At 45.7% G+C, this 27,963-nt stretch overlaps 2 protein-coding genes across 2 annotated transcripts; both read right to left on the reverse strand.

Annotated features, from left to right (window-relative positions):
• Nucleotides 1-562: 562 nt before the first annotated feature.
• LOC147980902 (probably inactive leucine-rich repeat receptor-like protein kinase At5g48380) lies at nucleotides 563-27,274 on the reverse strand. The gene is made up of 6 exons (XM_087513659.1): nucleotides 26,979-27,274; nucleotides 26,709-26,874; nucleotides 26,209-26,359; nucleotides 25,911-25,997; nucleotides 25,015-25,725; nucleotides 563-752 (listed from the first exon to the last, which is right to left on the reverse strand). Exons 5-6 carry the CDS (start codon nucleotides 25,692-25,694, stop codon nucleotides 563-565), a joined length of 870 nt encoding a protein of 289 aa, XP_087369785.1. The 5' UTR covers nucleotides 25,695-25,725; nucleotides 25,911-25,997; nucleotides 26,209-26,359; nucleotides 26,709-26,874; nucleotides 26,979-27,274.
• Nucleotides 26,725-27,274, reverse strand: LOC147980903 (2-alkenal reductase (NADP(+)-dependent)-like). Its single transcript, XM_087515789.1, has 3 exons — nucleotides 27,262-27,274; nucleotides 26,979-27,166; nucleotides 26,725-26,874 (listed from the first exon to the last, which is right to left on the reverse strand). The coding sequence occupies exons 1-3, from the start codon at nucleotides 27,272-27,274 to the stop codon at nucleotides 26,725-26,727; spliced, it is 351 nt and encodes a 116-aa protein (XP_087371915.1).
• Nucleotides 27,275-27,963: the final 689 nt, after the last annotated feature.

The raw sequence follows: 27,963 nt of genomic DNA on the forward strand, positions 1-27,963 counted from the left end.
CACTATCCCACTCCAAGCAAGTAAGCAGTCAACCAAACTCAACACCAAAGAGAAAATAGTGGTAGAACTTTCTGCGCCGATGCATCGCATCACCGATTTATGAGGCTAGAAAAACTAAGACATATGAGAGAGACATCTACGACTTTGTCAAGAGCAAAGACAATGCTTCTCCTGGTCACTTGGATTAATTCAGGATCAAACCAGGACTTGTTAATTACAATTTGAAAAACACTTGATATTGGGCAAAGCATGGACACACTACCAGAAACTGAAATTTTTCTGTGTGCCAAATGTTTTACCTGTCGGGCCCGCAGCTAAGCACAGTAAAATTCATATCCATGTCAGCCCATTGTACAAGATCAGATAAACGCCCATCAATATGAGAAGTTTCACAATTTTTATTATTTAATTGGATCATGAGATATTCGTAATATTCATCAGAATGTAGCCGTACTTCACTCTTGTGACCACACACACGACTTGTTTGCCCACATATTTACCACTGAATAGACCAACAAAGGTAGCTGGCGCATTCTCTAGCCCAATGCTCGTGTACCCGCCGTCACCCACAAACACGAAAGGTGTAGGGCTGGAGCCTCCCACAGAACAAGAACTTGTGCGGGAAGTAGAAGGCCACCACGAACCCAAAGATGAACCCAGCCGACGCCCCGATGATGGACGCGTCGTTGATCCTGTGCAGTAGCTTCTGAACCCGGACAAACATCTCCCGAATCCGGACAAGCCGAACGTGTTGGGGAACGTAGCAGAAATTCAAAATTTTCTACGCATCATCAAGATCAATCTATGGAGTAATCTAGCAACGAGGGGAAGGCGAATGCATCTACATACCCTTGTAGATCGCTAAGCGGAAGCGTTCAAGTGAACGGGGCTGATGGAGTCGTACTCGTCGTGATCCAAATCACCGATGATCCTAGTGCCGAACGGACGGCACCTCCGTGTTCAACACACGTATAGCTCGGTGACATCTCCTACGCCTTGATCCAGCAAGGGGAGAAGGAGAGGTTGGGGAAGACTCCATCCAGCAGCAGCACGACGGCGTGGTGGTGGTGGAGGAGCGTGGTACTCCAGCAGGACTTTGCCAAGCACCGCAAGAGACGAGGAGGGAGAGGGGTAGGGCTGCGCCAAGAAGCAAATTGAATCGTGTCTCTGGCAGCCCAAAACCTCAAGTATATATAGGGGGAGGGGAGGGGTTGCGCCCCCACCTAGGTTTCCACCCCTAGGGGTGGCGGCCAGCCCTAGATCCCATCTAGGGGGGGCGGCCAAGGGGGGAGAGAGGGCGGCCAGCCCTAGATCCCATCTGAGCCTAGGGTTTGCCCCCTTCCACTCTCCCTTGCGCCTTGGGCCTTGGTGGGGGGGCGCACCAGCCCACCTGGGGCTAGTCCCCTCCCACACTTGGCCCATGCAGCCCTCCGGGGCTGGTGGCCCCACTTGGTGGACCACCGGGACCCTCCCGGTGGTCCCAGTACATTACCGATAAAACCCGAAACTTTTCCGGCGACCAAAACAGGACTTCCCATATATAAATCTTTACCTCGGACCATTCCAAAACTCCTCGTGACGTCCGGGATCTCATCCGATACTCCGAACAACATTCGGTAACCACGTATATCTATTCCCTATAACCCTAGCGTCATCGAACCTTAAGTGTGTAGACCCTATGGGTTCGGGAACCATGCAGACATGACCGAGATAACTCTCCGGTCAATAACCAACAGCGGGATCTGGATACCCATGTTGGCTCCCACATGTTCCACGATGATCTCATTAGATGAACCACGATGTCAAGGACTTAATCAATCCCGTATACAATTCCCTTTGTCTAGCAGTATGATACTTACCCGAGATTCGATCGTCGATATCCCGATACCTTGTTCAATCTCGTTACTGGCAAGTCTCTTTACTCGTTCCGTAACACATCATCCCGTGATCAACTCCTTGGTCACATTGTGCACATTATGATGATGTCCTACCGAGTGGGCCCAGAGATACCTCTCCGTTTACACGCAGTGACAAATCCCAGTCTCAATTCGAGCCAACCCAACAGACACTTTCGGAGATACCTGTAGTGTACCTTTATAGCCACCTAGTTACGTTGTGACATTTGGCACACCCAAAGCACTCCTACGGTATCCGGGAGTTGCACAATCTCATGGTCTATGGAAATGATACTTGACATTAGAAAAGCTTTAGCATACGAACTACATGATCTTGTGCTAGGCTTAGGATTGGGTCTTGTCCATCACATCATTCTCCTAATGATGTGATCCCGTTATCAACGACATCCAATGTCCATGGTTAGGAAACCGTAACCATCTATTGATCAACGAGCCAGTCAACTAGAGGATTACTAGGGACATGGTGTTGTCTATGTATCCACACATGTATCTGAGTTTCCTATCAATAAAATTCTAGCATGGATAATAAACGATTATCATGAACAAGGAAATATAATAATAACCAATTTATTATTGCCTCTAGGGCATATTTCCAACAGTCTCCCACTTGCACTAGAGTCAATAATCCAGTTCACATCGATATGTGATTAACACTCATGGTCACATCCCCATGTGACTAACACCCAAAGAGTTCTGGGTTTGATCATGTTATGCTTGTGAGAGAGGTTTCAGTCAACGGGCCTGCAACATTCATATCCGTATGTTTCGCAAATTTCTATGTCATCTTGTAGATGCAACTACTACGCTATATTTGGAGCCATTTCAAATAACTGTTCTACTTGGAGCTATTATAAATTGTTGCTCCATTATACGTATCCGGTATCTCTACTCAGAGCTATCCGGATAGGTGTTAAGCTTGCATCGACGTAACTCTTTACGTCGAACTCTTTATCACCTCCATAACCGAGGAACATATCCTTATTCCTCTAAGGATAATTTAGACCGCTATCTGGTGATCTACTCCTAGATTACCTTTGTACCCTCTTGCCAGATATGTGGCAAGGCACACATCAGGTGCGGTACTCAGCATGGCATACCGTATAGAGTCTATGACAAAAGCATAGGGGACGACCTTCGTCCTTCCTCTTTCTTCTGCCGTGGTCGAGCTTTAAGTCTTAACTTCATACCTTACAACTCAGGCAAGAACTCCTTCTTTGACTGATCCATCTTGAACACCTTCAAGATCATGTCAAGGTATGTGCTCATTTGAAAGTACCATTAAGCGTTTTGATCTATCCTTATAGATCTTGATGCTCAATGTTCAAGTAGCTTAATCCAGGCTTTCCATTGAAAAACACTTTCCAAATAACCCTATATGCTTTCCAGAAATTCTACGTCATTTCTGATCAACAATATGTCAACAACATATATTCATCAGAAATTCTATAGTGCTCCCGCTCACTTCTTTGGAAATACAAGTTTCTCATAAACTTTGTATACACCCAAAATCTTTGATCATCTCATAAAAGCATACATTCCAACTCCGAGATGCTTACTCCAGTCCTTAGAAGGATTGCTGGAGCTTTGCATACTTATTAGCATCTTTCAGGATTGACAAAACCTTCCGGTTGTATCACATACAACCTTTCCTCAAGAAAATCGTCGAGGAAACAATGTTTTTTGACATCCTATCTGCAAGATTTCATAAATAATGCAGTAATCGCTAATATAATTCCAACAGACTCTTAGCATCGCTACAAGTGAGAAAGTCTCATCGTAGTCAACTCCTTGAACTTGTCGGAAAACATCTTAATGAAAAGTCGAGCTTTCTTAATGGTGATACTTACCATCATTGTTCGTCTTCCTTTTAAGATCCATATGTACCTAACAGCCTTACGACCATCAAGTAGTTCTTCCAAAGTCTACACTTTGTTTTCATATATGGATCCTCTCTCGGATTATATGGCCTCGAGCCATTTTGGAATCCAGGCCCACCATCGCTTCTCCATAGCTCGTAGGTTCATTGTTGTCTAGCAACATGACTTCCAAGACAGGACTACGTACCACTCTGAAGTAGTACGCATCCTTGTCATCCCACGAGGTTTGGTAGTGACTTGATCTGAAGTTTCATGATCACTATCATAAGCTTCCACTTCAATTGGTGTAGGTGCCACAGGAACAACTCCCTGTGCCCTACCACACACTAGTTGAAGAGACGGTTCAATAACCTCATCAAGTCTCCACCATCCTCCCACTCAATTCTTTCGAGAGAAACTTTTTCCTCGAGAAAGGACCCGATTCTAGAAACAATCCCTTATCGCTTTCGGATCTGAGACAGGAGGTATACCCAACTGTTTTGGGTGTCCTATGAAGATGCATTTATCCGCTTTGGGTTCGAGCTTATCAGCCTGAAACTTTTTCACATAAGCGTCGCAGCCCCAAACTTTTAAGAAATGACAGCTTAGGTTTCTCTAAACCATAGTTCATACGGTGTCATCTCATCGGAATTACGTGGTGCCCTATTTAAAGTGAATGTGGTTGTCTCTAATGTCTAACCCATAAACTATCGTGATAATTCGATAAGAGACATCATGGTATGCATCATATCCAATAGGGTGCAGTTATGATGTTCGGACACACCATCACACTATGGTGTTCCAGGCTGTATTAGTTGCGAAACAATTTCCACAATGTCTTAATTCTGTGCCAAACTCGTAATTCAGATATTCATCTCTATGATCATATCATAGATCTTTTATCCTCTTGTCACGACGATCTTTCAACTTCACCCTGAAATTACTTGAACCTTTCAATAATTCAGACTCGTGATTCATCAAGTAAATATACTCAACATCTACTCAAATCATCTGTGAAGTAAGAACATAACGATATCCACTACACGCCTCAGCACTCATTGGACTGCACACATCAAAATGTATTACTTCCAACAAGTTGCTTTCTAGTTCCATTTTACTGAAACCGAGGCTTTCAGTCATCTTGCCCATGTGGTATGATTTGCATGTCTCAAGTGATTCAAAATCAAGTGAGTCCAAACGGTCCATTTGCATGGAGTTTCTTCATGCATATACACCAATAGACATGGTTCGCATGTCTCAAACTTTTCAAAACGAGTGAGCCCAAAGATCCATCAACATGGAGCTTCTTCATGCGTTTTATACCGATACGACTTACGTGGCAGTGCCACAAGTAGGTGGTACTATCATTACTATCTTATATCTTTTGGCATGAACATGTGTATCACTACGATCGAGATTCAATAAACCATTCATTTTAGGTGCAAGACCATTGAAGGTATTATTCAAATAAACAGAGTAACCATTATTCTCCTTAAATGAATAACCGTATTGCGATAGATATAATCCAATCATGTCTATGCTCAACGCAAACACCAATCTCGATGGTAGAGGGAGCATGCGATGCTTGATCACATCAAGCTTGGAAAAACTTCCAACACATATTGGCCGCTCACCTTTAGCTAGTCTCCGTTTACTCCGCAGCCTTTTATTTTGAGTTTACTAACATTTAGCAACCGAACCGGTATCTAATACCATGGAGCTACTAGGAGTACTAGTAAAGTACACATTAACACAATGTATATCCAATATACTTCTATCGACCTTGCCAGCCTTCTCATCTACCAAGTATCTAGGGTAATTCTGCTCCAGTGGCTGTTCCCCTTATTACAGAAGCACTTAGTCTCGGGTTTGGGTTCAACCTTGGGTTTCTTCACTAGAGCAGCAGCTGATTTGCCGTTTCATGAAGTATCCCTTTTTGCCCTTGCCCTTCTTGAAACTAGTGGTTTCACCAACCATCAACAATTGATGCTCCTTCTTGATTTCTACTTTTGTGGTGTCAAACATCGCGAATATCTCAAGGATCATCATATATGTCCCTGATATATTATAGTTCATCACGAAGCTCTAGCATCTTGGTGGTAATGACTTCGGAGAAACATCACTATCTCATCTGGAAGATCAACTCCCACTCGATTTAAATGATTGTTGTACTTAGACAATCTGAGCACAAGCTCAACAATTGAGCTTTTCTCCCTTAGTTTGCGGGCTAAGAAAATCGTCGGAGGTCTTATACCTCTTGACGTGGGCACGAGCCTGAAATCCCAATTTCAGCCCTCAAAACATCTCATATGTTTCGCAGCGTTTCAAAACGTCTTCGGTGCCTCAACTCTAAACTGTTTAACTGAACTATCACGTAGTTATCAAAATGTGTATGTCAGATGTTCGCAACATCCACAGACGACGTTCGAGGTTCAGCACACTAAGCGGTGCATTAAGGACATAAGCCTTCTATGAAGCAATGAGGACAATCCTCAGTTTACGGACCTAGTCCGCATAATTGCTACTATCAACTTTCAACTAAATTTTCTCTAGGAACATATCTAAACAGTAGAACTATAGCGTGAGCTACGACATAATTTGCAAAGTCCTTTTGACTATGTTCAGGATAATTAAGTTCATCTTATGAACTCCCACTCAGATAGACATCCCTCTAGTCATCTAAGTGATTACATGATCCAAGTCAACTAGGCCGTGTCCGATCATCACGTGAGACGGACTAGTCATCATCGGTGAACATCTTCATGTTGATCGTATCTACCATACGACTCATGCTCGACCTTTCGATCTATTGTGTTCCGAGGCCATGTCTGTACATGCTAGGCTCGTCAAGTCAACCTAAGTGTTTCACGTGTGTAAATCTGTCTTACACCCGTTGTATGTGAACGTTAGAATCTATCACACCCGATCATCACGTGGTGCTTCGAAACGACGAACTTTCGCAACGGTGCACAGTTAGGGGGAACACTTTCTTGAAATTTTAATGAGGGATCATCTTATTTACTACCGTCGTTCTAAGCAAATAAGATGTAAAAACATGATAAACATCACATGCAATCAAATAGTGACATGATATGGCCATCATCACTTTGCTCCTTTTGATCTCCATCTTCGGGGCTCCATGATCATCATCGTCACCGGCATGACACCATGATCTCCATCATCATGATCTCCATCATCGTGTATTCATGAAGTTGTCTCGCCAACTATTACTTCTACTACTACAGCTAACGGTTAGCAATAAAGTAAAGTAATTACATGACGTTTATGTTGACACGCAGGTCATAAATAAATTAAGACAACTCCTATGGCTCCTGCCGGTTGTCATACTCATCGACATGCAAGTCGTGATTCCTATTACAAGAACATGATCAGCTCATACATCACATATATCATTCATCACATCCTTTGGCCATATCACATCACAAAACACTTGCTGCAAAAACAAGTTAGACGTCCTCTAATTGTTGTTGCAAGTTTTTTACGTGGCTGCTATAGGTCTCTAGCAAGAACGTTTCTTACCTACCCCAAAACCACAACGTGAATTGCCAATTTCTATTTACCCTTCATAAGGACCCTGTTCATCGAATCCGATCCGACTAAAGTGGGAGAGACAGACACCCGCCAGCCACCTTATGCAACTAGTGCATGTCAGTCGGTGGAACCGGTCTCACATAAGCGTACGTGTAAGGTTGGTCCGGGCCGCTTCATCCCACGATGCTGCCGAATCAAGATAAGACTAGTAACGACAAGATAATTGACAACATCGACGCCCACAACTACTTTGTGTTCTACTCGTGCATAGTAACTACGCATAGACCTAGCTCTGATACCACTGTTGGGGAACATAGCAGAAATTCAAAATTTTCTACGCATCACCAAGATCAATCTATGGAGTAATCTAGCAACAAGGGGAAGGAGAGTGCATCTACATACCCTTGTAGATCGCTAAGCGGAAGCGTTCAAGTGAACAGGGTTGATGGAGTCGTACTCGTCGTGATCCAAATCACCGATGATCCTAGTGCCGAACGGACGGCACCTCCGTGTTCAACACACGTACAGCCCGGTGACGTCTCCTGCGCCTTGATCCAGCAAGGGGAGAAGGAGAGGTTGGGGAAGACTCCATCCAGCAGCAGCACGACGGCGTGGTGGTGGTGGAGGAGCGTGGTACTCCAGCAGGGCTTCGCCAAGCACCGCAAGAGACGAGGAGGGAGAGGGGTAGGGCTGCGCCAAGAAGGAGATTGAATCGTGTCTCTGGCAGCCCAAAACCTCAAGTATATCTAGGGGGAGGGGAGGGACTGTGCCCCCACCTAGGTTTCCACCCCTAGGGGTGGCGGCCAGCCCTAGATCCCATCTAGGGGGCGGCCAAGGGGGGAGAGAGGGGGGCGCACCACTAGGTGGGCCTTAGGCCCATCTGAGCCTAGGGTTTGCCCCCTTCCACTCTCCCTTGCGCCTTGGGCCTTGGTGGGGGGCGCACCAGCCCACATGGGGCTGGTCCCCTCCCACACTTGGCCCATGCAGCCCTCCGGGGCTGGTGGCCCCACTTGGTGGACCACCGGGACCCTCCTGGTGGTCCCGGTACATTACCGATAAAACCCGAAACATTTCCGGCGACCAAAACAGGACTTCCCATATATAAATCTTTACCTTCGGACTATTCCAGAACTCCTCGTGACGTCCGGGATCTCATCCGGGACTTCGAACAACATTCGGTAACCACGTATATCTATTCCCTATAACCCTAGCGTCATCGAACCTTAAGTGTGTAGACCCTATGGGTTCGGGAACCATGCAGACATGACCGAGATAACTCTCCGGTCAATAACCAACAGCGGGATCTGGATACCCATGTTGGCTCCCACATGTTCCACGATGATCTCATCGGATGAACCACGATGTCAAGGACTTAATCAATCCTGTATACAATTCCCTTTGTCTAGCGGTACGACACTTGCCCGAGATTCGATCGTCGGTATCCCGATACCTTGTTCAATCTCGTTACTGGCAAGTCTCTTTACTCGTTCCGTAACACATCATCCCGTGATCAACTCCTTGGTCACAATGTGCACATTATGATGATGTCCTACCGAGTGGGCCTAGAGATACCTCTCCGTTTACACGCAGTGACAAATCCCAGTCTCGATTCGAGCCAACCCAACAGACACTTTCGGAGATACCTGTAGTGTACCTTTATAGCCACCCAGTTACGTTGTGACGTTTGGCACACCCAAAGCACTCCTACGGTATCCGGGAGTTGCACAATCTCATGGTCTAAGGAAATGATACTTGACATTAGAAAAGCTTTAGCATACGAACTACATGATCTTGTGCTAGGCTTAGGATTGGGTCTTGTCCATCACATCATTCTCCTAATGATGTGATCCCGTTATCAACGACATCCAATGTCCATGGTTAGGAAACCGTAACCATCTATTGATCAACGAGCCAGTCAACTAGAGGCTTACTAGGGACATGGTGTTGTCTATGTATCCATACATGTATCTGAGTTTCCTATCAATGCAATTCTAGCATGGATAATAAACGATTATCATGAACAAGGAAATATAATAATAACCAATTTATTATTGCCTCTAGGGCATATTTCCAACAGAACGTGTATCCGCTGTTGAAAATATGCCCTAGAGGCAATAATAAAATGGTTATTATTATATTTCTTTGTTCATGATAATTGTCTATTGTTCATGCTATAATTGTGTTATCCGGAAATCGTAATACATGTGTGAATACATAGACCACAACACGTCCCTAGTGAGCCTCTAGTTGACTAGCTCGTTGATCAAAAGATAGTCATGGTTTCCTGACTATGGACATTGGATGTCATTGATAATGGGATCACATCATTAGGAGAATGATGTGATGGACAAAACTCAATCCTAAGCATAGCTCAAAGATCGTGTAGTTCGTTTGCTGTAGCTTTTCCGAATGTCAAGTATCATTTCCTTAGACCATGAGATTGTGCAACTACCGGATACCGTAGGAGTGCCTTGGGTGTGCCAAACATCACAACGTAACTGGGTGACTATAAAGGTACATTACAGGTATCTCCAAAAGTATATGTTGGGTTGGCACGAATCGAGACTGGGATTTGTCACTCCGTATGACGGAGAGGTATCTCTGGGCCCACTCGGTAATGCATCATCATAATGAGCTCAATGTGACCAAGTGGTTGATCACGGGATCATGCATTACGGCACGAGTAAAGTGACTTGCCGGTAACGAGATTGAACGAGGTATTGAGATACTGACGATCGAGTCTCGGGCAAGTAACGTACCGATTGACAAAGGGAATTGTATACGGATTGATTGAATCCTCGACATCGTGGTTCATCCGATGAGATCATCATGGAGAATGTGGGAGCCAACATGGGTATCCAGATCCCGCTGTTGGTTATTGACCGGAGAGGCGTCTCGGTCATGTCTGCATGTCTCCCGAACCTGTAGGGTCTACACACTTAAGGTTCGGTGACGCTAGGGTTGTAGAGATATTAGTATGCAGTAACCCGAAAGTTGTTCGGAGTCCCGGATGAGATCCCGGACGTCACGAGGAGTTCCGGAATGGTTCGGAGGTAAAGATTTATATATGGGAAGTCCAGTTTTGGCCATCGGGAAGGTTTTTTGGGTTACTGGTATTGTATCGGGACCACCAGAAGGGTCCCGGGGGTCCACCGGGTGGGGACACCTATCCCGGAGGGCCCCATGGGCTGAATTTGGTGGGGAACCAGCCCCTAGTGGTCTGGTGCTCCCCCCTTGGGCCTGCCCTGCGCCTAGGGTTGGGAAACCCTAGGGGTGGGGGCGCCCCCCCCACTTGGCTTGGGGGGAAAGCCACCCTTGGCCGCCGCCCCCTTGGAGATCCATCTCCCTAGGGCCGGTGCCCCCAAGGCCCCTATATAAAGGGGGGAGGGAGGGCAACCGCACCCCTTGCTCTTAGCGCCTCCCTCTCCCTCCGTAACACCTCTCCTCCCCGCTTGCGCTTGGCGAAGCCCTGCCGGGATCCTGCTGCATCCACCATCACGCCGTCGTGCTGCTGGATCTTCATCAACCTCTCCTTCCCCCTTGCTGGATCAAGAAGGAGGAGACATCTTCCTAACCGTACGTGTGTTGAATGCGGAGGTGCCGTCCGTTCGGCACTAGGTCATCGGTGATTTGAATCACGTCGTACGACTCCATCAACTCCGTTCTCTTGAACGCTTCCGCGCGCGATCTAGAAGGGTATGTAGATGCACTCCTCTCTCCCTCGTTGCTAGATGACTCCATAGATTGATCTTGGTGATGCGTAGAAAATTTTAAAATTCTGCTACGTTCCCCAACAGTGGCATCATGAGCTAGGTCTATGCGTAGTTACTATGCACGAGTAGAACACAAAGCAGTTGTGGGCGTCGATATTGTCAATTTGCTTGCCGTTACTAGTCTTATCTTGATTCGGCGGCATCGTGGGATGAAGCGGCCCGGACCAACCTTACACGTACACTTACGTGAGACTGGTTCCACCGACTGACATGCACTGGTTGCATAAGGTGGCTGGCGGGTATCTGTCTCTCCCACTTCAGTCGGATCGGATTCAATGAACAGGGTCCTTATGAAGGGTAAATAGAAATTGGCAATTCACGTTGTGGTTTTGGCGTAGGTAAGAAATGTTCTTGCTAGAAACCTATAGCAGCCACGTAAAAACTTGCAACAACAATTAGAGGACGTCTAACTTGTTTTTGCAGCAAGTGTTTTGTGATGTGATATGGCCAAAGGATGTGATGAATAATATATGTGATGTATGAGATGATCATGTTCTTGTAATAGGAATCACGACTTGCATGTCGATGAGTATGACAACCGGCAGGAGCCATAGGAGTTGTCTTTATTTATTTATGACCTGTGTGTCAGCATAAACGTCATGTAATTACTTTACTTTATTGCTAAAGCGTTATCCATAGTAGTAGAAGTAATAGATGACGAGACAACTTCAAGAAGACACGATGATGGAGATCATGATGATGGAGATCATGGTGTCATGCCGGTGACAACGATGATCATGGAGCCCCGAAGATGGAGATCAAAAGGAGCAAATTATATTGGCCATATCATGTCACTATTTGATTGCATGTGATGTTTATCATGTTTTACATCTTATTTGCTTAGAACGACGGTAACTTAAATAAGATGATCCCTCGCAATAATTTCAAGAAAGTGTTCCCCCTAATTGTGCACCGTTGCTAAGGTTCGTTGTTTCGAAGCACCCCGTGATGATCGGGTGTGATAAATTCTAATGTTCGAATACAACGGGTGTAAGCCAGATTTACACACGCAATACACTTAGGTTGACTTGACGAGCCTAGCATGTACAGACATGGCCTCAGAACACGGAAGACCTAAAGGTCGAGCATGAGTTGTATAGAAGATACGATCAACATGAAGATGTTCACCGATGTTGGCTAGTCCGTCTCACGTGATGATCGGACACGGCCTAGTTAACTCGGATCATGTTTCACTTAGATGACTAGAGGGATGTCTATCTGAGTGGGAGTTCATTGAGTAATTTGATTAGATGAACTTAATTATCATGAACTTAGTCTAAAATCTTTACAATATGTCTTGTAGATCAAATGGCCCACGTTGTCCTCAACTTCAACGCGTTCCTAGAGAAAACAAGCTGAAAGACGATGGCAGCTACTATACGGACTGGGTCCGGAACCTGAGGATCATCCTCATAGCTGTCAAGAAAGATTATGTCCTAGAAGCATCGCTAGGTGACGCACCTGTCCCACAGAACCAAGACGTTATGAACGCTTGGCAGTCACGTGCTGATGATTACTCCCTCGTTCAGTGCTCATGCCCGGGTTGAGAGATATGAAGTCTCCGACAAGTTCTTCAGCAGTAAGATGGAGGAAAATAGTTCTATCAGTGAGCACATACTCAGAATGTCTGGGTTGCATAACCGCTTGACTCAGCTGGGAGTTAATCTCCCGGATGACGCGGTCATTGACAAAATCCTTTAGTCGCTTCCACCGAGCTACAAGAGCTTTGTGCTGAACTTCAATATGCAGGGGATGGAAAAGACCATTCCTGAGGTGTATTCAATGCTGAAATCAGCAGAGGTGGAAATCAATAAGGAACATCAAGTGTTGATGGTGAATAAAACCACTAAGTTCAAGAAAGGTAGGGGTAAGAAGAACATCAAGAAGGACGACAAGGGAGTTGCCGCGCCCGGTAAGCAAGCTGCCGGGAAGAAGCCAAAGAATGGACCCAAGCCCGAGACTGAGTGTTTTTATTGCAAGGGAAGTGGTCACTGGAAGCGGAACTGCCCCAAATACTTAGCGGACAAGAAGGCCGGCAACACTAAAGGTATATGTGATATACATGTAATTGATGTGTACCTTACCAGTACTCGTAGTAGCTCCTGGGTATTTGATACCGGTGTGGTTGCTTACATTTGTAACTCAAAGCAGGAGCTGCGGAATAAGCGGAGACTGGCGAAGGACGAGGTGATGATGCGCGTCGGGAATGGTTCTAAGGTCGATGTGATCGCCGTCGGCATGCTGCCTCTACATTTACCTACGGGATTAGTTTTAAACCTCAATAATTGTTATTTAGTGCCAGCTTTGAGCATGAACATTGTATCAGGATCTCGCTTAATTCGAGATGGCTACTCATTTAAATCCGAGAATAATGGTTGTTCTATTTATATGAGAGATATGTTTTATGGTCATGCTCCGATGGTGAATGGTTTATTCTTAATGAATCTCGAGTGTAATGCTACACATATTCATAGTGTGAATACCAAAAGATGTAAGGTTGATAATGATAGTCCCACATACTTGTGGCACTGCCGCCTTGGTCACATAGGTGTCAAACGCATGAAGAAGCTCCATGCAGATGGACTTTTAGAGTCTCTTGATTACGAATCATTTGACACGTGCGAACCATGCCTCATGGGTAAAATGACCAAGACTTCGTTCTCAGGAACAATGGAGCGAGCAACCAACTTATTGAAAATCGTACATACTGATGTGTGCGGTCCAATGAGTGTTGAGGCTTGCGGTGGCTATCGTTATGTTCTCACCCTCTATGATGACTTGAGTAGATATGGGTATGTCTACTTAATGAAACACAAGTCTGAGACCTTTGAAAAGTTCAAGGAATTTCAGAGTGAGGTTGAGAATCAACGTGACAAGAAAATCAAGTTCTTGCGATCAGATCGTGGGGAAGAATACTTGAGTCACGAATTTGGCACACACTTAAGAAAATGTGGAATAGTTTCACAACTCACGCCGCCTGGAACACCTCAGCGTAATGGTGTGTCTGAACGTCGTAATCGCACTCTATTGGATATGGTGCGATCTATGATGTCTCTTACCGATTTACCGCTGTCATTTTGGGGCTATGCTTTAGAGACTGCCGCATTCACTTTAAATAGGGCTCCGTCGAAATCCGTTGAGACGACACCATATGAATTATGGTTTGGGAAGAAACCTAAGCTGTCGTTTCTAAAAGTTTGGGGATGCAATGCTTATGTCAAGAAACTTCAACCTGAAAAGCTCGAACCCAAGTCGGAAAAATGCGTCTTCATAGGATACCCTAAAGAAACTATTGGGTATACCTTCTACCTCAGATCCGAAGGCAAGATCTTTGTTGCCAAGAATGGGTCCTTTCTAGAGAAAGAGTTTCTCTCGAAAGAAATAAGTGGGAGGAAAGTAGAACTTGATGAAGTATTACCTCTTGAACCGGTAAGTGGCGCAGCTGAAGAAAATGTTCCTGAGGTGCCTGCATCGACTAGAGAGGAAGTTAATGATGATGATCATGAAACTTCAGATCAAGTTACTACTGAACTTTGTAGGTCCACGAGGACACGTTCCGCACCAGAGTGGTACGGCAACCCTGTCTTAGAAATCATGTTGTTAGACAACGGTGAACCTTCGAACTATGAAGAAGCGATGGCGGGCCCGGATTCCAACAAATGGCTAGAAGCCATGAAATGCGAGTTAGGATCCATGTATGAAAACGAAGTATGGACTTTGACTGACTTGCCCGATGATCGGCGAGCCATAGAAAATAAATGGATCTTTAAGAAGAAGACAGACACGGATGGTAATGTGACCATCTATAAAGCTCGGCTTGTCGCTAAGGGTTATCGACAAGTTCAAGGGGTTGACTACGATGAGACTTTCTCACCCGCAGCGAACCTGAAGTCTGTCCGTATCATGTTAGCAATTGCCGCATTCTATGATTATGAGATATGGCAAATGGACGCCAAAACGGCATTCCTTAATGGTTTCCTTAAGGAAGAATTGTATATGATGCAGCCGGAAGGTTTTGTCGATTCTAAGAATGCCGACAAGGTGTGCAAGCTCCAACGCTCGATTTATGGGCTGGTGCAAGCATCTCGGAGTTGGAACATTCGTTTTGATTGGATGATCAAAGCGTTTGGGTTTACGCAGACTTATGGAGAAGCCTGCATTTACAAGAAAGTGAGTGGGAGCTCTGTAGCATTTCTCATATTGTATGTGGATGACATATTGTTGATGGGAAATGATATAGAATTCTTGGAAAGCATAAAGGCCTACTTGAACAAGTTTTTTCAATGAAGGACCTTGGAGAAGCTCCTTATATATTAGGCATCAAGATCTATAGAGATAGATCGAGATGCCTCATTGGTCTTTCACAGAGTACGTACCTTGACAAGATATTGAAGAAGTTCAAAATGGATCAGACAAAGAAGGGGTTCTTGCCTGTATTGCAAGGTACGAGATTGAGCACGGCTCAATGCCCGACCATGGCAGAAGATAGAGAAAAGATGAGTGTCGTCCCCTATGCCTCGGCCATAGGGTCTATCATGTATGCTATGCTGTGTACCAGACCTGATGTAAACCTTGCCGTAAGTTTGGTAGGAAGGTACCAAAGTAATCCCGGCATGGAACACTGGACAGCGGTCAAGAATATCCTGAAGTACCTGAAAAGGACTAAGGACATGTTTCTCGTGTATGGAGGTGACGAAGAGCTCGTCGTAAAGGGTTACGTCGATGCTAGCTTCGACACAGATCTGGATGACTCTAAGTCACAAACCGGATACGTGTATATTTTGAATGGTAGGGCAGTAAGCTGGTGCAGTTGCAAGCAAAGCGTTGTGGCGGGATCTACATGTGAAGCGGAGTACATGGCAGCCTCGGAGGCAGCACAAGAAGCAGTCTGGGTGAAGGAGTTCATTACCGACCTAGGAGTCATACCCAATGTGTCCGGCCCGATGACTCTCTTCTGTGACAACACTGGAGCTATTGCCCTTGCCTAGGAGCCCAGGTTTCACAGGAAGACCAGGCATATCAAGCGTCGCTTCAACTCCATTCGTGAAAGTGTTAAAAATGGAGACATAGAGATTTGCAAAGTACATACGGACCTAAATGTGGCAGATCCGTTGACTAAACCTCTCCCTAGAGCAAAACATGATCAACACCAGAACTGCATGGGTGTTCGATTCATCATAATGTAACTAGAATATTAACTCTAGTGCAAGTGGGAGACTGTTGGAACTATGCCCTAGAGGCAATAATAAAATGGTTATTATTATATTTCTTTGTTCATGATAATTGTCTATTGTTCATGCTATAATTGTGTTATACGAAAATCGTAATACATGTGTGAATACATAGACCACAACACGTCCCTAGTGAGCCTCTAGTTGACTAGCTCGTTGATCAAAAGATAGTCATGGTTTCCTGACTATGGACATTGGGTGTCATTGATAATGGGATCACATCATTAGCAGAATGATGTGATGGACAAGACCCAATCCTAAGCATAGCTCAAAGATCGTGTAGTTCGTTTGCTGTAGCTTTTCCGAATGTCAAGTATCATTTCCTTAGACCATGAGATTGTGCAACTCCCGGATACTATAGGAGTGCCTTGGGTGTGCCAAACCTCACAACGTAACTGGGTGACTATAAAGGTACATTACAGGTATCTCTCAAAGTATCTGTTGGGTTGGCACGAATCAAGACTGGGATTTGTCACTCCATATGACGGAGAGGTATCTCTGGGCCCACTCGGTAATGCATCATCATAATGAGCTCAATGTGACCAAGTGGTTGATCATGGGATCATGCATTATGGCACGAGTAAAGTGACTTGCCGGTAACGAGATTGAACGAGGTATTGGGATACCGACGATTGAGTCTCGGGCAAGTAACGTACCGATTGACAAAGGGAATTGTATACGGATTGATTGAATCCTCGACATCGTGGTTCATCCGATGAGATCATCATGGAGCATGTGGGAGCCAACATGGGTATCCAGATCCCGCTGTTGGTTATTGACCGGAGAGGCGTCTCGTTCATGTCTGCATGTCTCCCGAACCCGTAGGGTCTACACACTTAAGGTTCGGTGACGCTAGGGTTGTAGAGACATTAGTGTGCAGTAACCCGAAAGTTGTTCGGAGTCCCGGATGAGATCCCGGACATCACGAGGAGTTCCGGAATGGTCCGGAGGTAAAGATTTATATATGGGAAGTCCAGTTTTGGCCATCGGGAAGGTTTCGGGGGTTACCGGTATTGTACCGGGACCATCGGAAGGGTCCCGGGGGTCCACCGGGTGGGGCCACCTATCCCGGAGGGCCCCATGGGCTGAATTGAGTGGGGAACCAGCCCCTAGTGGGCTGGTGCGCCCCCCCTTAGGCCTGCCCTGGGCCTAGGGTTTGGGAAACCCTAGGGGTGGGGGCACCCCCCCCCACTTGGCTTGGGGGGAAGCCACCCTTGGCCGCCGCCCCCTTGGAGATCCATCTCCCTAGGGCCGGCGCCCCCCCAAGGCCCCTATATAAAGGGGGGAGGGAGGGCAGCCGCACCCCTTGCTCTTGGCGCCTCCCTCTCCCTCCGTAACACCTCTCCTCCCCGCTTGCGCTTGGCGAAGCCCTGCCGGGATCCTGCTGCATCCACCATCACGCCGTCGTGCTGCTGGATCTTCATCAACCTCTCCTTCCCCCTTGCTGGATCAAGAAGGAGGAGACGTCTTCCTAACCGTACGTGTGTTGAATGCGGAGGTGCCGTCCGTTCGGCACTAGGTCATCGGTGATTTGAATCACGTCGAGTACGACTCCATCAACTCTGTTCTCTTGAACGCTTCCGCGCGCGATCTACAAGGATATGTAGATGCACTCCTCTCTCCCCCGTTGCTAGATGACTCCATAGATTGATCTTGGTGATGCGTAGAAAATTTTAAAATTCTGCTACGTTCCCCAACAGTGGCATCATGAGCTAGGTCTATGCGTAGTTACTCTGCACGAGTAGAACACAAAGCAGTTGTGGGCGTCGATATTGTCAATTTGCTTGCCGTTACTAGTCTTATCTTGATTCGGCGGCATCGTGGGATGAAGCGGCCCGGACCGACCTTACACGTACGCTTACGTGAGACTGGTTCCACCGACTGACATGTACTAGTTCCATAAGGTGGCTGGCGGGTGTCTGTCTCTCCCACTTTAGTCGGATCAGATTCGATGAAAAGGGTCCTTATGAAGGATAAATAGAAATTGACAATGCACGTTGTGGTTTTGGCGTAGGTAAGAAACGTTCTTGCTAGAAACCTATAGCAGCCACGTAAAAACTTGCAACAACAATTAGAGGACGTCTAACTTGTTTTTGCAGCAAGTGTTTTGTGATGTGATATGGCCAAAGGATGTGGAGAATAATATATGTGATGTATGAGATGATCATGTTCTTGTAATAGGAATCACGACTTGCATGTCGATGAGTATGACAACTGGCAGGAGCCATAGGAGTTGTCTTAATTTATTTATGACCTGCGTGTCAACATAAACGTCATGTAATTACTTTACTTTATTGCTAAAGCGTTAGCCATGGTAGTAGAAGTAATAGATGACGAGACAACTTCAAGAAGACACGATGATGGAGATCATGATGATGGAGATCATGGTGTCATGCCGGTGACAACGATGATCATGGAGCCTCGAAGATGGAGATCAAAAGGAGCAAATTATATTGGCCATATCATGTCACTATTTGATTGCATGTGATGTTTATCATGTTTTACATCTTATTTGCTTAGAACGACGGTAGCTTAAATAAGATGATCCCTCGCAATAATTTCAAGAAAGTGTTCCCCCTAATTGTGCACCGTTGCGAAGGTTCGTTGTTTCGAAGCACCCCGTGATGATCGGGTGTGATAGATTCTAACGTTCGAATACAACGGGTGTAAGCCAAATTTACACACGTAATACACTTAGGTTGACTTGACGAGCCTAGCATGTACAGACATGGCCTCGGAACACGGAAGACCGAAAGGTCGAGCATGAGTCGTATAGAAGATACGATCAACATGAAGATGTTCACCGATGTTGGCTAGTCCGTCTCACGTGATGATCGGACACGGCCTAGTTAACTCGGATCATGTTTCACTTAGATGACTAGAGGGATGTCTATCTGAGTGGGAGTTCATTGAGTAATTTGATTAGATGAACTTAATTATCATGAACTTAGTCTAAAATCTTTACAATATGTCTTGTAGATCAAATGCCCTATGTTGTCCTCAACTTCAACGCGTTCCTAGAGAAAACCAAGCTGAAAGACGATGGCAGCAACTATACGGACTGGGTCCGGAACCTGAGGATCATCCTCATAGCTGCCAAGAAAGATTATGTCCTAGAAGCACTGCTAGGTGACGCACCTGTCCCATAGAACCAAGACATTATGAATGCTTGGCAGTCATGTGTTGATGATTACTCCCTCGTTCAGTGCGGCATGCTTTACAGCTTAGAACCGGGGCTCCAAAAGCGTTTTGAGAGACACGGAGCATATGAGATGTTCGAAGAGCTGAAAATGGTTTTTCAAGCTCATGCCCGGGTCAAGAGATATGAAGTCTCTGACAAGTTCTTCAGCTGTAAGATGGAGGAAAATAGTTCTGTCAGTGAGCACATACTCAGAATGTCTGGGTTGCATAACCGCTTGACTCAGCTGGGAGTTAATCTCCCGGATGACGCGGTCATTGACAAAATCCTTCAGTCGCTTCCACCGAGCTACAAGAGCTTTGTGATGAACTTCAATATGCAGGGGATGGAAAAGACCATTCCTGAGGTGTATTCAATGCTGAAATCAGCAGAGGTGGAAATCAAAAAGGAACATCAAGTGTTGATGGTGAATAAAACCACTAAGTTCAAGAAAGGCAAGGGTAAGAAGAACTTCAAGAAGGACGGCAAGGGAGTTGCCGCGCCCGGTAAGCAAGCTGCCGGGAAGAAGCCAAAGAATGGACCCAAGCCCAAGACTGAGTGTTTTTATTGCAAGGGAAGTGGTCACTGGAAGCGGAACTGCCCCAAATACTTAGCGGACAAGAAGGCCGGCAACACTAAAGGTATATGTGATATACATGTAATTGATGTGTACCTTACCAGTACTCGTAGTAGCTCCTGGGTATTTGATACCGGTGCGGTTGCTCACATTTGTAACTCAAAGCAGGAGCTGCGGAATAAGCGGAGACTGGCGAAGGACGAGGTGACGATGCACGTCGGGAATGGTTCCAAGGTCGATGTGATCGCCGTCGGCACGCTGCCTCTACATTTACCTATGGGATTAGTTTTAAACCTCAATAATTGTTATTTAGTGCCAGCTTTGAGCATGAACATTGTATCAGGATCTCGTTTAATTCGAGATGGCTACTCATTTAAATCCAAGAATAATGGTTGTTCTATTTATATGAGAGATATGTTTTATGGTCATGCTCCGATGGTGAATGGTTTATTCTTAATGAATCTCGAGCGTAATGCTACACATATTCATAGTGTGAATACCAAAAGATGTAAGGTTGATAATGATAGTCCCACATACTTGTGGCACTGCCGCCTTGGTCACATAGGTGTCAAACGCATGAAGAAGCTCCATGCAGATGGACTTTTAGAGTCTCTTGATTACGAATCATTTGACACGTGCGAACCATGCCTCATGGGTAAAATGACCAAGACTCCGTTCTCAGGAACAATGGAGCGAGCAACCAACTTATTGGAAATCATACATACTGATGTGTGCGGTCCAATGAGTGTTCAGGCTCGCGGTGGCTATCGTTATGTTCTCACCCTCACTGATGACTTGAGTAGATATGGGTATGTCTACTTAACGAAACACAAGTCTGAGACCTTTGAAAAGTTCAAGGAATTTCAGAGTGAGGTTGAGAATCAACGTGACAAGAAAATCAAGTTCTTGCGGTCAGATCATGGGGGAGAATACTTGAGTCACGAATTTGGCACACACTTAAGAAAATGTGGAATAGTTTCACAACTCACGCCGCCTGGAACACCTCAGCGTAATGGTGTGTCTGAACGTCGTAATCGCACTCTATTGGATATGGTGCGATCTATGATGTCTCTTACTGATTTACCGCTGTCATTTTGGGGCTATGCTTTAGAGACTGCCGCATTCACTTTAAATAGGGCTCCATCGAAATCCGTTGAGACGACACCGTATGAATTATGGTTTGGGAAGAAACCTAAGCTGTCGTTTCTAAAAGTTTGGGGATGCGATGCTTATGTCAAGAAACTTCAACCTGAAAAGCTCGAACCCAAGTCGGAAAAATGCGTCTTCATAGGATACTCTAAAGAAACTGTTGGGTATACCTTCTACCTCAGATCCGATGGCAAGATCTTTGTTGCCAAGAATGGGTCCTTTCTAGAGAAAGAGTTTCTCTCGAAAGAAATAAGTGGGAGGAAAGTAGAACTTGATGAAGTATTACCTCTTGAACCGGTAAGTGGCGCAGCTCAAGAAAATGTTCCTGAGGTGCCTGCATCGACTAGAGAGGAAGTTAATGATGATGATCATGAAACTTTAGATCAAGTTACTACTGAACTTCGTAGGTCCACGAGGACACGTTCCGCACCAGAGTGGTACGGCAACCCTGTCTTAGAAATCATGTTGTTAGACAACGGTGAACCTTCGAACTATGAAGAAGCGATGGCGGGCCCGGATTCCGACAAATGGCTGGAAGCCATGAAATCCGAGATAGGATCCATGTATGAAAACGAAGTATGGACTTTGACTGACTTGCCTGATGATCGGCGAGCCATAGAAAATAAATGGATCTTTAAGAAGAAGACAGACGCGGATGGTAATGTGACCATCTATAAAGCTCGGCTTGTCGCTAAGGGTTATCGACAAGTTCAAGGGGTTGACTACGATGAGACTTTCTCACCCGTAGCGAAGCTGAAGTCCGTCCGAATCATGTTAGCAATTGCCGCATTCTATGATTATGAGATATGGCAAATGGACGTCAAAACGGCATTCCTTAATGGTTTCCTTAAGGAAGAATTGTATATGATGCAGCCGGAAGGTTTTGTCGACTCTAAGAATGCTGACAAGGTGTGCAAGCTCCAACGCTCGATTTATGGGCTGGTGCAAGCATCTCAGAGTTGGAACATTCGTTTTGATGAGATGATTAAAGCGTTTGGGTTTACGCAGACTTATGGAGAAGCCTGCATTTACAAGAAAGTGAGTGGGAGCTCTGTAGCATTTCTCATATTGTATGTGGATGACATACTGTTGATGGGAAATGATATAGAATTCTTGAAAAGCATAAAGGCCTACTTGAACAAGTGTTTTTCAATGAAGGACCTTGGAGAAGCTCCTTATATATTAGGCATCAAGATCTATAGAGATAGATCGAGATGCCTCATTGGTCTTTCACAGAGTACGTACCTTGACAAGATATTGAAGAAGTTCAAAATGGATCAGTCAAAGAAGGGGTTCTTGCCTGTATTGCAAGGTACGAGATTGAGCACGGCTCAATGCCCGACCACGGCAGAAGATAGAGAAAAGATGAGTGTCGTCCCCTATGCCTCGGCCATAGGGTCTATCATGTATGCTATGCTGTGTACCAGACCTGATGTAAACCTTGCCGTAAGTTTGGTAGGAAGGTACCAAAGTAATCCCGGCATGGAACACTGGACAGCGGTCAAGAATATCCTGAAGTACCTGAAAAGGACTAAGGACATGTTTCTCGTGTACGGAGGAGACGAAGAGCTCGTCGTAAAGGGTTACGTCGATGCTAGCTTCGACACAGATCGGATGACTCTAAGTCACAAACCGGATACGTGTATATTTTGAATGGTAGGGCAGTAAGCTGGTGCAGTTGCAAGCAAAGCGTTGTGGCGGGATCTACATGTGAAGCGGAGTACATGGCAGCCTCGGAGGCAGCACAAGAAGCAGTCTGGGTGAAGGAGTTCATTACCGACCTAGGAGTCATACCCAATGCGTCGGGCCCGATGACTCTTCTGTGACAACACTGGAGCTATTGCCCTTGCCAAGGAGCCCAGGTTTCACAGGAAGACCAGGCATATCAAGCGTCGCTTCAACTCCATTCGTGAAAGTGTTCAAAATGGAGACATAGAGATTTGGAAAGTACATACGGACCTGAATGTGGCAGATCCGTTGACTAAACCTCTCCCTAGAGCAAAACATGATCAACACCAGAACTGCATGGGTGTTCGATTCATCACAATGTAACTAGAATATTGACTCTAGTGCAAGTGGGAGACTGTTGGAAATATGCCCTAGAGGCAATAATAAAATGGTTATTATTATATTTCTTTGTTCATGATAATTGTCTATTGTTCATGCTATAATTGTGTTATCCGAAAATCGTAATACATGTGTGAATACATAGACCACAACACGTCCCTAGTGAGCCTCTAGTTGACTAGCTCGTTGATCAAAAGATAGTCATGGTTTCCTAACTATGGACATTGGATGTCATTGATAACGGGATCAAATCATTAGGAGAATGATGTGATGGACCAGACCCAATCCTAAGCATAGCTCAAAGATCGTGTAGTTCGTTTGCTGTAGCTTTTCCGAATGTCAAGTATCATTTCCTTAGACCATGAGATTGTGCAACTCCCGGATACTGTAGGAGTGCCTTGGGTGTGCCAAACGTCACAACGTAACTGGGTGACTATAAAGGTACATTACAGGTATCTCCGAAAGTATCTGTTGGGTTGGCACGAATCAAGACTGGGATTTGTCACTCCGTATGATGGAGAGGTATCTCTGGGCCCACTCGGTAATGCATTATCATAATGAGCTCAATGTGACCAAGTGGTTGATCACGGGATCATGCATTACGGCACGAGTAAAGTGACTTGCCGGTAACGAGATTGAACGAGGTATTGGGATACCGACGATCGAGTCTCGGGCAAGTAACGTACCGATTGACAAAGGGAATTGTATACGGATTGATTAAATCCTCGACATCGTGGTTCATCCGATGAGATCATCCTGGAGCATGTGGGAGCCAACATGGGTATCCAGATCCCGCTGTTGGTTATTGACCGGAGAGGCGTCTCGGTCATGTCTGCATGTCTCCCGAACCCGTAGGGTCTACACACTTAAGGTTCGGTGACGCTAGGGTTGTAGAGATATTAGTATGCAGTAACCCAAAAGTTGTTCGGAGTCCCGGACGTCACGAGGAGTTCCGGAATGGTCCGGAGGTAAAGATTTATATATGGGAAGTCTAGTTTTGGCCATCGGGAAGGTTTCGGGGGTTACCGGTATTGTACCGGGACCACCGGAAGGGTCCCAGGGGTCCACCGGGTGGGGCCACCTATCCCGGAGGGCCCCATGGGCTGAATTGGGTGGGGAATCAGCCCCTAGTGGGCTGGTGCGCCCCCCTTGGGCCTGCCCTGCGCCTAGGGTTGGGAAACCCTAGGGGTGGGGGCGCCCCCCCACTTGGCTTGGGGGGAAAGCCACCCTTGGCCGCCGCCCCCTTGGAGATCCATCTCCCTAGGGCCGGCGCCCCCCCCCAAAGCCCCTATATAAAGGGGGGGAGGGAGGGCAGCCGCACCCCTTGCTCTTGGCGCCTCCCTCTCCCTCCGTAACACCTCTCCTCCCCGCTTGCACTTGGCGAAGCCCTGCCGGGATCCTGCTGCATCCACCATCACGCCGTCGTGCTGCTGGATCTTCATCAACCTCTCCTTCCCCCTTGCTGGATCAAGAAGGAGGAGACGTCTTCCTAACCGTACGTGTGTTGAACGCGGAGATGCCGTCCGTTCGGCACTAGGTCATCGGTGATTTGAATCACGTCGAGTACGACTCCATCAACTCTGTTCTCTTGAACGCTTCCGCGCGCGATCTACAAGGGTATGTAGATGCACTCATCTCTCCCTCGTTGCTAGATAACTCCATAGATTGATCTTGGTGATGCGTAGAAAATTTTAAAATTCTGCTAGTTCCCCAACATCCGCACCCTGAACCTCTTCTTGCACTTATTGTCCAGCGGCGCCCCGCAGAGCCCCAGGTTGCCCATGAAGTTGGCGGCCGGGAAGCTCTGCAGAGAGTCCGGGACGGGACCGAACAACGAGTTCTCGGCGACGTTGAACGAAATGAGGCGTGAAAGGTTGATCGTCGGAATTTCGCTGGCGAACTGGTTGTGTTGAAGAGCGAGGATGTTGAGGTACGTCATGTTCATGATGCTTGCAGGGATTCCACCTGAGAAGCTGTTGTTCGAGAGGTCCAGAAAGCTTACATAGGGCATCTGCTCAGAGATGTGTTCCGGGAGCAGCCCTGAAAAGTTGTTGCCTGACAGGTCCAGAGTGGTCATGGAGGTGCAAAGCTCGAGGCCTCGAGGAAATGGACCTTCGAGTCCTAAGTTGCCAAGGCGCAAACTGAGAACCCTGTTTTCATTAGGGTTCCAGCATTCCACGCCGGTGAACCCGCATATGTCACTGTCATCGCGGATGTCAGTAAAATTCCACTTCCACCGGTGGGATTTTTTCCCTAGTATATCATTAGGATCAATCAACGATTGTTGGAGGTCCTTCAAGCATTGGACATCAGAAGCACTGATTACATGGCCAAAGTATGATGACGAGCTGCTTAGGAGCAGCAGCCAGACGACCAGCTTCTTGTAACCATGCATCGTGAACCTGCCGGCTGCCTTCCAGTGTCACCTGCTCCATCAAAATACGCACGATCAAGGATGTTCTGGCATATCACTTGTAATGTTTTGTATGAGAATATGCGATATAGTACTACTCTCTAGCACAAGCCTTTACAAAGACGTCCCTTCACGAAAACACGGTGGCAAAAAATAGAAAGAAAGAATCCGGCTGTTTTGAACTCGCCTGATCCGTACCTCACAGCTGCTCACCAATTATGCAGCAGAAAGCAGAGCCGGCGCTAGTAGAAATACATGAAGGAAACGCTTATGTCATCCCCTTACCTAAAGAGGAACAGACGCGAACGAATACATGATCAGAACATGTGTAAGAATACTTAAAACTCTGCTTCAAATAAGAACAAGCGATGAAAACATGGAGACAGTACAAAAGCAGCCTCTGAAAGGCAAATAATAAGCCATATTTACTTGCTTTGTTGATTTCATGTACTCCGTACTAGTTCTTAGACAAGGTAAGGTGTTTCGGAGAACTCACCAGTTAATGCAGCCAAAGCAGAGGGCACCACCTGCAGCAATTGAACAGGCACAACCCTTTGAAAACGGTGAATCTCTGCACTAGGTGACATGCTTTTTGTTCTGTTAGCTTCCAAGTCTTGCAAATTGAAATGCTGTCGCGGCCGGCCGACCTGCAGGCAAGAAGGTCAAAGTCACCAGGTTACACACCAAGAAAAGTAGTATTGTATTAGAAAGTCCTGATTTAGAGAGTTAACTAACTATGTTAGGAGTTCAATCATATGATGTAAGGCAATTTTCCCACTTAAAATAGGGGTAGAACTTTCTGCATTGATGTATCACATCATCAATTTACGAGGATAGAAAAACTAAGACATATGAGACAGACAGCTACTTTGTCAAGGGTAAAGACAATGCTTCTCATGGTCCTAGTAGGCACTTGGATTGAGGATCAAACCATGGCTTGTTAATTATAGATTAATAATCACTTAATATTGGGCAAAGCATGGACAAGAAACTAACCAAGCAGCCCCAAATGTTAGGAGAGTGGTATGGCGCTTTGCTGAATCTTATCCAGCTGTTCAGGCTTGTCAACCAAGTTGTATTCCTCCCAGCCAGTCATTCCTGAAATAATGTCACCGGCAACGAACCCCGGATGAGCGGAATCCACGCCCGACCCTTCTATAACCTTGACATATTAAAATTTGCCTGGTCAGTAAACAGCAAGTAGCCAGCAACAAGAGAGAGCAGTCAGAAGGGAAGAACTGCAAAGGGAGGGCAAAAAAGACTGACAGATCCGGGCTTCCGGCCGCGCATGTAGGGGTCGCAGGAGAGCAAGAGATTCTTCGCCAGCACGGCCGGGCCAGCGGCGCCCTCGGGGACGCGCAGCGGCACGGCGCCGCCGTCGACGAGCGCCACGTCGTCCTCCCTCGGCGCGCGGGTGATGTATTCCCACAGCACACCTTCCAGTTCCTCGCGGTCTCCGCCGACGGGGGTTCAGCCCTATTTTTGACACGAAAATCAGGGTATTCTTTTAAAAAAGGGTTGTTTTCCTCTGGTTATTGCACACTAGCACATACGCCGTGCATTGCAACGGAAGATAAAATAATATGCATTTAAAGTCGGTGAGAATTATATGTGCAAGCAAAACCATATGTGCACACGAAAAAGGAACATTTAGTTTTTAGATTTCGTCACGGGTGAAGTAATCAATCCGCTATATTTTCATTCATTGATTGAGGGCATTTAAGAGTTTTGTTACATCATCGTACGTCACAGAAGGCCTAATAAGTTATTTGATCTATTCTTCCTTTCAATCCTTTCAACCGAGGGCATTTTAAGGTATGATGTTTCTGAATATTCTGTAAATCATGAACAATTTTTTAAATACAGAACAATTTTTAAAAAAATTATGTGCACTTTTGAAGAAAACACGAACAAAATATGAAAGCGAACATCTTTTAAAATTCACAAACATTTTCTGAAAACAGCAACTTTTTTATAAAAGCATGAACATTATTTGAATTTGGAAACATTTTTTTAAAACAGGAACACTTGTTGAAAATTCGTAAGATTTTTAGAAAATGTGTATTATGAACAATATTTTTAATTTTAAAAATTTCACTAAAACAAGAATATTTTTCGAATTTGGAGCATTTTTTGTAATGCCATTTTTTTAGGAATCACGTACAATGTTTAAAAACAATAATTATTTTGACAAAATGGGAAACATTATGCAAGTTTCGAATATTTTTCCGAATAGCAACAAAAATTTGGA

This window comes from Triticum urartu, chromosome 3A (assembly GCF_056163025.1).
Source record: "Triticum urartu cultivar PI428250 chromosome 3A, HENAU_Tu73, whole genome shotgun sequence".
Lineage (NCBI taxonomy): Eukaryota > Viridiplantae > Streptophyta > Magnoliopsida > Poales > Poaceae > Triticum > Triticum urartu.